Below are 11997 nucleotides of genomic sequence, written 5' to 3'. Positions count from 1 at the left end.
TTGCCCCTGGAAAATGTGCCCTGGGCCTAACAATACACCAAACTGTTCTAGCCAGAATTTCCTGCACAGGCCAAAGCACTCTCACTTTTGACCCTTCATGCAGCTGTCAGTGCTATCACTCCGGCGAGTTCAGTCTCTGAGTAGGGAGCACAAAGGGGAAGTGTGATTGTGTGCTTGTTAGCACTCTGTTGTTCAATTGGCTGTAGACCCAGGCCCTGAGCACCTCGTCTCAGGAAGGAGAGGCTTTTACTCAGAGGAAGAGAGTCAGAGACTTGCCTGGGGAAGGGGCAAGCAGCCAGTAGCTTGGTATATAGCTATAGCCCCAGTCTCTTGAATCTAGTAACAAAGCTTGGTGAACATATGAGGCCAACACGGTTTTTCTTTTATGTGGGTGTTTAACAGGCTTTTTTTTAAAAGGAAAACCCAGAGTCCTGTTTCAGTGCCATATTCAGACTTCTGAATATGGACAGCGAGGGAGCTGCTGTATTCACCTGCAACAGTTGTGGGATGTTCATGTTCCAGCCTATGGATGTGAGTAATTTCACCTGCACCAAGTGCAAGTTGGTATCCCTGTTGGAACTTGAAGAGAAGGTCCACTAGCTAGAAGACCAGGTATGTGTATTTCAGTATATTAGGGAGTAAGAGGTTTTTCTGGACAGAATGGAATGGACGGTTCTGGCTGAGGAACACATAGAGGAAGTTTCTGGGGAGGAGGCAGGTGGTTGGAAGAATGTGACAAGTAGAAGTAGAGAAGCCAGGGATCATTCTGTGAGCTTGCAGCTATGGAATCGATTTGAAGCTCTCTCCCTTAGCAGGGATGATGAGCAACAGGGCCAGTTGTTAGGGGACCCTGGGAGTGTCACCAAATGGAATAGCCACTGCTAAGCCTTGGAGGAGGCATTTGATGGTGGTGGGGGAACTCCCTGCAGAGGAGTACAGAATCAGTGGTTTGTGGGCCTGACAAGATGTCTCCAGAGCATACCTCCAAAGTGACCTGAAGCAGCTTTATTTTGGCCTGTCTGTACAGGCCCTATAATGAGTACTGGAAGTTAAATTACTTTTAAAAATGAACTCTCCATATTCTTAATATCACTTAAATGCCTGTCGAGGAAGAAATGAATGACTAAAATTAACTAATTAACAAATATTGATATAAAGTATTTCACAGCATCCATTATATGCTGCCTGAGGGACATGGCAAGTTTTAAACCACACTAGGATGCTTTGCAGCAAGCCAGTCTGAAAGATGCTCAAGGCAAGTGATTCAGGCAATTTATGCAACAGAGAAGAAGTATCCTGATGATGAACAGATAGGTTGGGTGAATTGGCCCAATATGGCAGGGTTTTTTTCCCCCAGGCACCTTCCTCCTCCTTTTAACAATTGCCTCTTGTATCATCAGGAAGTTTGTACAATATGGACAATGGATTTGGGCCTAGTCACTCAGCTATCAATGTTAAAGGCGGAGGTGTTAGCAAGCGCTTCCTCATCATCTAAGCCTTGGCTAATCCCAGGCAGGACTCAAAATAAAAGCCAGGAGGTGACAGTACCACACTAGGATGCTGTCAGCCTTTGTGGTAAGACATCTTTATGCTTTCTTGCTGACTTTTGCAGGGTCCTTAATAACAATAATGTATTGTTTCCTAGGGAAAGGAGGTGTATAGTCTGGGGCACCCTGCTAAAGAATCTCTTCTGAAGCCAGAGGGGGTTCTTAGCCTTATTGCTGACATCTTGGCTTATTATTTCTGCCATTTGGCTGAATCTGGACAGGCCATAAATTGCTGCCTCCAACCAAAGAGGGTACTCTCAGTATAACACCTTAGCCAGAAACTACCTGCAGGTCACTCTACTGGTTGGAATTCAGCTTTCTGCTTTTCTCTTGCACTTTCCACATCGTGAATAATTCTCAGCAACAGCTGGGAAATAAAAATGAGTTAAAACTAAAGTTGTTAGCCAGGATGAACTACATTTTTTTTTACTGGCTAATGAAGGTTAATTTTAAAAGCCATAAAATGAGCAAGACGGAAGCTATTCTCTTAACGTGACAAGGGACGTTGTTTAGTTACTTTTAAATGTTACTTTCTAAAGGCATTTTTAGAAACATTTAACAGGAACTTGGGTGGGTGCGTGCAATTTTGGAAAAATAATGGAAGAGTAACGTGGAGTGCAATGCAGGTAGTTACTGTTTACCTTTACACACCATTGTAAATAGCTTTTAAAAAGTAACTTCCAAGTTTTACTCTGGCCCCTGGTCAGTACTTCAGATGGTCCTTTATGCAGTTAGAATATTTCAAAATTTGTTGATTAAGAGCCATGTAATCGGTGGATTTAACATTCTGTTTGTATCATTAACACTGCAGAGACATACTGAATGTTGAGGGTTTGCAAATGCTGGTTTATTAGGAGGATGGCAGTGGATAACTTGTGGCCCTTCAGGTGTTGTTGGACTGTACTTCCATCAGTCCTAACCACCATAGTCAACATTGAAGGACAACACTAGTCCAACAACTAGAGAAACACCTATTACGGTACCTCCGCTTGGTCTCTATATCAAGATCTTCACCAGCAGATTTGCTGGTCATGGTTTGTAGTTCATTAAGTAAAGCGCAGAGAGAATTACCAAAGCAAATTGAGCTAATTAAAGCTAATTAATAATCAGGAGAGTATCTTTTACACTACACAGTTATAGCAGTGTTGATACCACTTTAGCATAGAATCATGATTCAATCCTGTGCAATTCTGGGTTTGATAGTTTGGTGAGGTCTAGCAGAATCCTCTGTTTGAGATCTGTCATCTTCTTCTCCTTGAACTACAGCAACAGAGTTCTCTAGCAGAGAACTCTAAGACCCTCACCAAACTACCGATCCCCGGATTCTGCAGGATGAAGCCATGGCAATTAAACTGGCATCAAAGTAGTATAAACATAGTGTAGGTGCACTCTCAATCATTGTACACATTATGCTGAATGAAGTGGTAGAAGACTGATCCATTCCATAGCGGAAGAGTGTGTGATATACACTGCTCCAAAAACTAGGACATGAATCAATTGATTCAAATTACTAGAAAAGAAATTCTACCTAAACACTGGCAAAAACATCCAGTTGATGTCATGCTCATCCAGGCTGAGGACTCAGAAGATGAGGAGGCGGAGATTGAGCCCCAGGTAGTGGGACCTGAAGCTGAGCTGGATCCTAGCTCTGCTCTTAGCTCAAGCAGAGCCTGTTCTGTGTCAGGAAACTCAGCAGCCCAGCCTTCCACTAGCAGAGATTCCAGGCACAGAAGATATGGATGAGCAGGATGCTGAGGTACCTACCTTTAGCCTGTGAAGGTCTGAAAGGGCTTGCCTCCGCCAGTCAAGGAGGCTTTATGAGAAATGCTCAGCATTCGGGAAGCACCTGTAATTAGGAACTGGGTAATATAAACAGGTGCAGGATGCTGAGCTCCTTTGTCAGAGGTTATCTGAGCTTCCTGGTGAAAGCATGTTTCTCTGACTCCCCTGGACTTTGTGGCTTGAAACCTTGCCTCTTGGACTACCGGCTATCCTGGACCCTATGGAACCCCTGACCTCTGGACTGCCTTGCTAAATGTGCCTTTCTGGAATCCTGTTCCCTTTGGATTGCCTGACCCTTCTCTATTGGACACTAAATTGGTACTGTGACACTGTACTTGTTTCTTGCATTTGCAAAGACCTTTTGTTTTGGTCATAAAGCTCTGCCAAGCTGTGTGTGATGTTATCAGCAGTCTTGGCAGCTTTCCCGGACAGATTATAAGAGCTATTCGACTATGGAATAGATTGCTTCAGAAAGTGGCAGTTTCACATGAGATTTTTAATGTTCATCTCTTTGGGGTGCTTTAGCTGTGAATTCCTATATGTCAGAGGGTTGGATTAGATGGCCCTTGTGGTTCCTTCCAGCTCTGTATTATATGTGTGTAAATTTGTTTTAATGTTCCAATCACATAAATTTTTTTCTGCTTGTAATAATTTAGCTGTCAGGACAGAGGACTTTGCTAAGCCTCCCTCTCCAGTGGAGCTAGTTTACTGTATGCAGAAAGCATTTGCATACAGGAGCAACCAAATACAGAACTGCAGTCTGGCACACAACTGCCTACTATAATTCACATTTTAGTCTTCAGTCTGTGATCCTTCTCAGTGACGATGGATTTCTCTCTCACTTTTGCAGGGTGTGATAAGAAAGAAGTTCCTGGAAAGATTTACCTTCAAGCACACCATGTTTCTAAAATTGCTAGTGGCCATTTTGTTTATGGTATCAGCTGGTAAGATCTTGGATGGGCACAGAAGTGTATGTTTTAACACGTGTTGAATGTTTGTGTGTGGACTTGTGAGATCATGTGGGATTAACCTAAGGGTAACCTGCGCCATTGTGCTGCTCGAGGCAAAGCAGTAAAATCCCTTTCCTGCAAGTCAGGGTGCAGTGTGTCCAATGCTGATCAAGATATTTTGGCATCAGAAGCAGGGGAGATTATCACACGCAAAATCCGCACTGGGATAGACACATGTTGAAACCGTCAGCGACAGATCTTATTGCACTGCCCTGTGCCCTGGCAAGAGGCAGCCCCTATCCAACCTAGGCTTCTCCAGCAGCTTTTCAAGAATGGGAAAATCCTGTTCTTGAAAAGCTGTAGAAGAAGCCTAGATTTGATACAGGCACAAAAAACACATGAACAAAAAAAGTTAAACGTACGATAATAAAAAAGTTAAAACAGAATTAAACAGGTTATTGTATTAAAATTAATGATAGTGTAGAATCATTAGAATATAGAATCATAGAGTTGGAACAGACCACAAGGGCCATCCAGACCAACCCCCTGCCATGCAGGAACTCTCAGTCAAAACATAACAATAAACCCAAAAATACAGTAAACCCACATCAAGAAAAGTAACTCCCTGCAACCAATCACTAAAAAGCATGTTTGAAGATAAAGTTCTTTGCCTTCTATTGAAAGAAGAACAGAGAGTGGGGCAGCCTAGCTTCCCCCATGGAGGGAAATGTCACAGTCCAACCAGCAGTTTAACTCAGGCAGCTGGTTTAATATGTCCTAGACAGCATCATAGGGGTTTCCTGGCAGGATTTATTCAGAGGAGGCTCAATGTTGAGCAGGGATGTAGCCAGGGGGGGGGGGATGGGGGGGTCCGGCCCCCCCCCCCTCCATTAGAAAAATGAATGGTGTGTGCTGCTGCGCTGCTGCACTCAAGCCCCATTATAATGGTGGCACTTAGTCTGGACCCCCCCCTTCCTAAAATCCTAGCTACGTCCCTGTGTTGAGGGAATATGACCTGTCCAAGGCCATCCAGTAAGTTTCCATGGTTGACTGGGGGATTCGAACCTTGATCTCACAGAGTCCTAGTTCAGCACTTAAACTACTAACCCACACTGGCTTTCTCTGCTGCCTAGAGCATATAAATCAACTGCCTAAGTTGACCAGTTTTCTGTGTCTAGTACTCTGGTTGGACCTTTCCCAGACATGGTAAAGGGAAGCCCATAAGTCACTTAATTCCAGTCTTTTCCCTCTCGGAAGATGTTGTGTTTTTATTTTTATTAATTATAGTAATTATTTTTATTTCTAATTTAATTCTGTCTCTATATATAAATTAACACATGCACAAAGCCCCTTATGTGCCCAAATGTGTTCTCTGTTCAGTATGGCAGCACAGCTCGTAACCCACAAGTCTTCAGGCAAGTGTAAATTTACAGCGCTTTATAAATAAAGGTTAATAATAATAATAATAATAATAATAAAGTGTTCATTTCTATTTTATGTTTTTTCAGCCACCGCATCGGAAGGAGAACGAGTAACTGGTGGGAAGCCCTGTCTTGCCAACTCTCAGCCGTGGCAAGCAGCACTCTTTTCTGGCTTCAGACTAAATTGTGGAGGGACCCTGATCCACAGATCATGGGTGCTCAGTGCAGCCCACTGTAAAATGAGATGGTAAGTATACATAGAATCATAGAATCATAAAATCGTAGAGTTGGAAGAGACCACAAGTGCCATGAGCAGAGACTGTGCAGGGAGGTAGATATGTATTCTGCATGTATACTCTAATAAAGGAGATTATCGCACTACCCTTTTTGGCCCTTCCCTCCTGACCTCAGCGTGGGATGAAAACTTTTAAGAACTGATTTTATCACACACCTCTGTGCCCAGGCTGGAGGCATCCAGCACCTGATCCAGACTTCTCCCATACTTTGCAAAAAAAGAAAAAAGTACTGGAGAAGTCCAGATCGGGTACCTGATGCCATGATCAGGTACAGGATGCCTCCAGCTTGGGTATGGAGGTGTGTAGTAATTTGATCCCATGCTGAGATCAGGAGGGGAAAGGCCAGTGTGATAATCCCCATAGACTAGTGGCCCTTTTACACTATACAATTGTACAATTATGATTCCACTTTAACAGTAATGGCAACATTCATAGTATCACAGAGTTGGAAGAGACCTCAAGAGCCATCCAGTCCAACCCCACTGCCATGTAGGAACTCACAATCAAAGCATCCCTGACAGATGGCCATCTAGTCTGTGCTTAAAAACCTCCAAAGAAGGAAACTCCACTACTCTCCAAAGAAGTGTGTTCCACTGTTGAACAACACTTACTGCTGGAAGTTCCTCCTAATGTTGAGGTAGAATCTCTTTTCTTGTAGCTTGCATCCATTGTTTCGTGTTCTAGTCTCTGGAGCAACAGAAAACAAGTTTGCTCCATCCTCAACTGAATTAGAGACTCCTTTTGTATTGTCTTTTTAGAGTGTAAGCCTGAGGGCAGGGAACTGTCCAATTAAAAAGATTGTATGTACAGCGCTGTGTAAATTTACAGCGCTTTACAAATAAAGGTTAATCATCATCATCATCATCATCATCATCATCATCATCATCATCATCATCATCATCAATGTGACACTCCTTTCAGTACTTAAACAGGGCTATCATATCACCTCTTCCCCCTGGACTCCGCTGACAGCTGCAATCTATCTTTAATTTAGGGAATGTTTTGTGAGGGGGTAACATTTGCAGGACCTATGCACCAACTGTACCAGTAATAACTGATAGGGACTCCAAGGATGGGGAACTTGTATTGGGAGAAATATAAAAGAACACATATACTAGAGTAACTCACTCTCTCTCACAGCATACAGAACTAACAGAATATAGAGTAATGAAAGGGGATAGTGGAGGGTAGAATAAGGGGGTACATCTACAGAACCTGAAGAGATGTATCTGTCTATGAGTGTGACAGTTATTTAATAATGAAATGTAAATTCTAACCAACTGGGTTAATACATTTGACTAACAAAATGTGGGAAATTTAATACAGATATAATTCCAGCAAGAGTGCTATACATAATCAATATTGATCTGAATTAGATATGTATTCAGAAAGGTAGTTGCTGATAATGTGAAAATGGCCTTTGCGGTTACTGTAACACAATAGCAACTGAGCAGTCTTTGTATTTTTTGAAAAACATGTCCTATTGCATTAAAATAAAAGTAACCAAAAAAAAAAATTGAACAGAGCTCAAGCTGCTTTCACAGCCAGGTAGTGTTGCCAACTGTATTATTATTTATACTGGGGATACTCTTTTGCTGTTAAGAATGGCACCGTATGCAGATATTAAAGCTTTTTAAGTTTCAGCTTTACCTTGTATGAACAAAAATGTACCCAAATAAACAAATCTTCCTGTCAAGAAAAAACTTCAGGTGCAAACTATCTCCATGTAGAGATGCTGCTGATAAAAGCTGGCAGCCTTACTACCAGTTGTCTTTCCTTAATCTGTGCACAGGATGATTGTCTGTATGTTTTTTCCTAGTCCTTTCCCTGTGCGTCTTGGAGAGCATGACCTCAAGCGCTTGGACTGGTCTGAACAGCTGAAGCTAGCCTCCAAAGTCATTGTGCATCCTGGCTATGACCCTCAAAGCAAAAACAATGACATCATGCTCATCAAACTGCTCACTCCTGTCTGCTTGAATAGCAAAGTCAAAATCCTCAACTTGCCAAACACCTGCCCTGTTCCTGGAACCCAATGCCTTGTTTCAGGATGGGGTACAACAACCAGCCCTGAAGGTATGTTGTTGCTGTTGCTAACGGACATCAAATCAACTTTGACTTATTTAGGGTTGCCATAATTCTCTACTAAAAACTGGGTCAAAATGTAGGATACAATATAGCCCAAAATGTATGACATTTAAGGTCATCCATTTTTCTCAAGTGTTGGGTCTGCTTTGACTGAGAGTTTGTGCATGGCAGGAGATTGCACTGGATGGCCTTTGTGGTCTCTTCCAACTCTACGATTCTATGGCCTGTTACAGACTGCCAAAATAAAGCTGCTTCGGGTCTCTTTGGAGGTATGCTATTTAAATGATGCATGGGTCCTAAAAGTCTGGAGGTTGTGCCAAAGCCACACTCCATTCCTAAGCACTGAAGTGCAGCTTTGGTGCAGCTTCCGGATTCTTAGGATGCATGCATCATTTAAACAGCATACCTCCAAAGAGACCCGAAGCAGCTTTATTTTGGCAGTCTGTAACAGGCCTATGATTCTAATAACATTATTCTCTGTCTCTACTCATTATTTACTATTATATGGTCCCCCCACCCTTAAACATTGTGTTTCTCCCCCACACAGTACGTTTCCCAGATGTTCTGCATTGTGCAAATATCACCATTGTCAATCATGAGGTTTGCCAATCCATCTACCCCAGCTATATCAATGAGAACATGGTCTGTGCTGGCAGGATGGAAGGAGGCGCAGATGCTTGTCAGGTAAGCTCAGTTTCTTAGCATATTTTGGGGGATAGGTGGATGGTAGTGCAAAATAATTATCTCGAATAAGGATGTAAAAAGAAATACATTGAGTTCACATTTGATTAAATAAATATCCATTTTATATCTTTCCTTGGGACTGGCCACAAAACTGAGTGTAGTTTGCCTCAGAAACACATATATACTTTCCAAAGGTTACAATGGGTTTTAGAGAGGAAAATGTGCAAATAACCATGAGTACATTTGAAAAATGTGTGTGACTAAAAATGTGCACAAACATGGATTAATCTACACACTTGATCTTAGCCAAAAGGCCGAGAAGCAAATTCATAAAGAAATTTGCAAATATGGCAAAGTTATTACTAAAAAATATACAAATGAAGCACAGCCATCTCTAATTATGTTGCATTCTTCTTTTCCCACAGGGTGATTCAGGTGGACCCCTTGTCTGCGATGGGAAACTGCAAGGGATTGTATCCTGGGGGCCCCAGATATGTGCGCAGCCGAATAAACCAGGAGTCTATGTGAATGTCTGCAAATATGTGGAATGGATTAGAGAGACAATCAGAAATAATTGACGACCAGTTGGCAGTTTTGAACAAACTGGAGGGAGGGCAAATATACAGAATTTACAAAACTTCTATCATTCTTCCTAAATCGTATGATTTAGTTTGTTCTGTGGTGCTTTTGCCAAAGTGCTCTGTAAAAATGTGAAATAAAAGTTGTTTTTGATTACTAAGTCTTCTGCCAGCCTCCAAAACCATCTTAGGGCAGTACAAATGGATCGGAGCCATGGCAACCACACACCGTGGCCCTGATATGGCATTTTCCCAGCCCAAATGGAAGCAGCAAAATGCCACTCTTCTTTGGGGTGGAAAAAGAGTGGCTTTTCTGCTGTGACACTGGCTATTTGGCACTCCTGAGGCATGCAGCATATAAACACCACACCACCGGAGCACTGCAATGCTGCTCAACTTCCAGTCAGGTGGGTGGCGTGATGCCGGCTTGGAGGCAGCATCAGGGCATGCATCATCTAAACGCCATACTGACATGCCGCCCCAAGCCTGTGTATTGTGCCGGTCTGTTTTGCTCCTTAAAGGTGATGAGCTTTTCATTAATCCTTTCTCAGTGCCATCTCTCACCATTATTCATTTTGGTTTGCCCTGGGAAGATTTCTGGCTGATATTGCCAAATGTTGCCACTTCAGATCGTGAACCTCCACCTCCACCTTTAACAAAAGATATTCAATTCCTACACAGAACTTGTATATCCCATCACCCTGTACAGATATGAGAGTTGGACAGTGAAAAAAAGCTGATAGAAGGAAAATCAACTCATTTGAGATGTGGCATTGGAGAAAAGTGCTGACAATACCGAGGACGGCCAAAAAGACAAACAAATGAGTTCTAGAATAGGTTAAACCTGAACTTTCCCTGGAAGCCAAGATTGCTAAACTGAGGCTGTCAAAGTTTGACCACATCACGAGAAGTGAGGATTCACTAGAAAAGACTATTGATGTTACCACACCAGCCTTTAAGCCTGATACTAAAGCTAGAGGATAGCACCTTTGGCAAGACTTATTGCATGACGTCGTAGCCATTTCATAGCTCCTTTGTTGTTAGACTGTCCCTTTTCATTGATGATAAACACCTGTCAATAAGGTCCCAAAGGTGATGTTGTAGCATTTCTTCTCAGGTGTGATAACTTCATAGGTCAGTGTGCCCTCCTACTTCTTCCTCCTCTCCTGCTCCCTATTCCAGAGCAGACTTCTATTCATGAGGAGGCAGCCATTCCTTTTTTAGGAGAAGCAGAGGGAGTAAGAAGGTAGGATCAAGGGGAACGAGGAAGAGACCATGTGGGGGCCCTTGGTGCAAAAAGACACATTGTGCTATTGAAGAGAAACTGCAGTATTAAGCGTTCCAAAACTGGTATGTTTTCGTGGTTTTTTAGTACCGCAATTGCAGCAAGAGTGAGGTGGGACCAAGGCTTGTGCAATAATGTGCTATAATGTTCGGGAAGATGGGATTAGTAGAAGGTAGAAGACATTAGAACAAGAGCAAAAAAAGAGCAAATCACAGATGGTCAACTCAGCCAAAGAAACCACAGCCCTGAGTCTGCAAGACCTGGGCAGGGCTATTGATGTAAGGATGATTTGGTCTCTCATTCATAGGGCTGCCATAAGTCAAAGTTGACTTGATGGCAGATAACCATCACCATCACATCTTCTTCCAGCTGCAGTGAAGAAGGTTTGCAATAAAGACTTAAACCAAAAGGTGGCAGCAGGAAGACTTGTAGGAGTCATTTGGTCTTTGCTCTCTCCCAATTGGAATTCCTAGAGCAAAAGAATAGCGCTGTGATTTCAACCAGCAGAAAGGCTGTCCCTCTAGTAGTGGTTCATCATAGGATCTTCATCGCCAACTCAGCAGCTCCTATTATAGTAAGAAAATTCAGCTCATGTCACAAAGGAGAAAAAGAATGAAGCAACGTGGGAAAGAAAAGAGGGCATTACTCCAAATGATAGTTCTGCCCCAATGGTTTTTTTTCTTCAGTTAAATCTATTTTGTAGTGACCAGCTTTCTGTTCCGACTTCTGAACATCCTTTTTAAATTGTGGTGAACATAGTATTCCAGGTGAGGCCTTATCATTGAGTATATACGGTAAATCCCAAATTTATGCAGAAATAGAACAAAACAGATTTAAGATTAGAAAAACGAGAACCCGAACAAAACCTGAATGGACCAATGTTCGTCCCCATTTTCAAAGACAGGAAAAGTTTTGCCTTTTTGTCAACTGGTCTGCCTACATCACAAGTAACACCTCTAGCTGGATGAGAAAGCAGACAAAGATTTAAACAGGAACAGGAAATGGGCCATTACAATTTGCTCTTAAAGCTATGGACTCTTATAAGGGGACCTGTTAAAAGTCAGCTAAGGGAGGACTTTTGGCAAAACTAAGATGGCAGGTAAAAAAGTCAAGAGTATTGCCAGGGCAAGTGGAGGGGACTAAGGACAGCCAGTGATTGTGGGTCAAATCTGAAAACACAGGAAAAGAGAAAGAAATATTTAACAACTGTTAGCCTTGTGAACCTGTTGCCACATCAACAGTCATACTTAATATTGTAAGCAGTTGGCCAAGGAGGTGTTAGTAAAGTACATAATTTCTAGGTGTGGTTGGTGGCAGGTAGTAGTAGTTGCAACAGATGTTTGTAAAAAGCATGCATATGAAAACAATA

At 42.4% G+C, this 11997-nt stretch overlaps 1 protein-coding gene across 1 annotated transcript; it reads left to right on the top strand.

Annotated features, from left to right (window-relative positions):
• Positions 1–257: 257 nt before the first annotated feature.
• Positions 258–9422, top strand: LOC121916150 (trypsin-like). Its single transcript, XM_042440965.1, has 7 exons — positions 258–612; positions 1401–1575; positions 4180–4273; positions 5788–5947; positions 7816–8069; positions 8629–8765; positions 9191–9422. The coding sequence occupies exons 2-7, from the start codon at positions 1558–1560 to the stop codon at positions 9341–9343; spliced, it is 816 nt and encodes a 271-aa protein (XP_042296899.1). The 5' UTR covers positions 258–612; positions 1401–1557; the 3' UTR covers positions 9344–9422.
• Positions 9423–11997: the final 2575 nt, after the last annotated feature.

The sequence above is a fragment of the Sceloporus undulatus genome, chromosome 9 (assembly GCF_019175285.1).
Source record: "Sceloporus undulatus isolate JIND9_A2432 ecotype Alabama chromosome 9, SceUnd_v1.1, whole genome shotgun sequence".
In the NCBI taxonomy this organism is placed as follows: Eukaryota; Metazoa; Chordata; class Lepidosauria; order Squamata; family Phrynosomatidae; genus Sceloporus; species Sceloporus undulatus.
The sequence above is the reverse complement of the archived record's forward strand: the minus strand, read 5'-3'. Positions and strand labels throughout refer to the sequence as shown.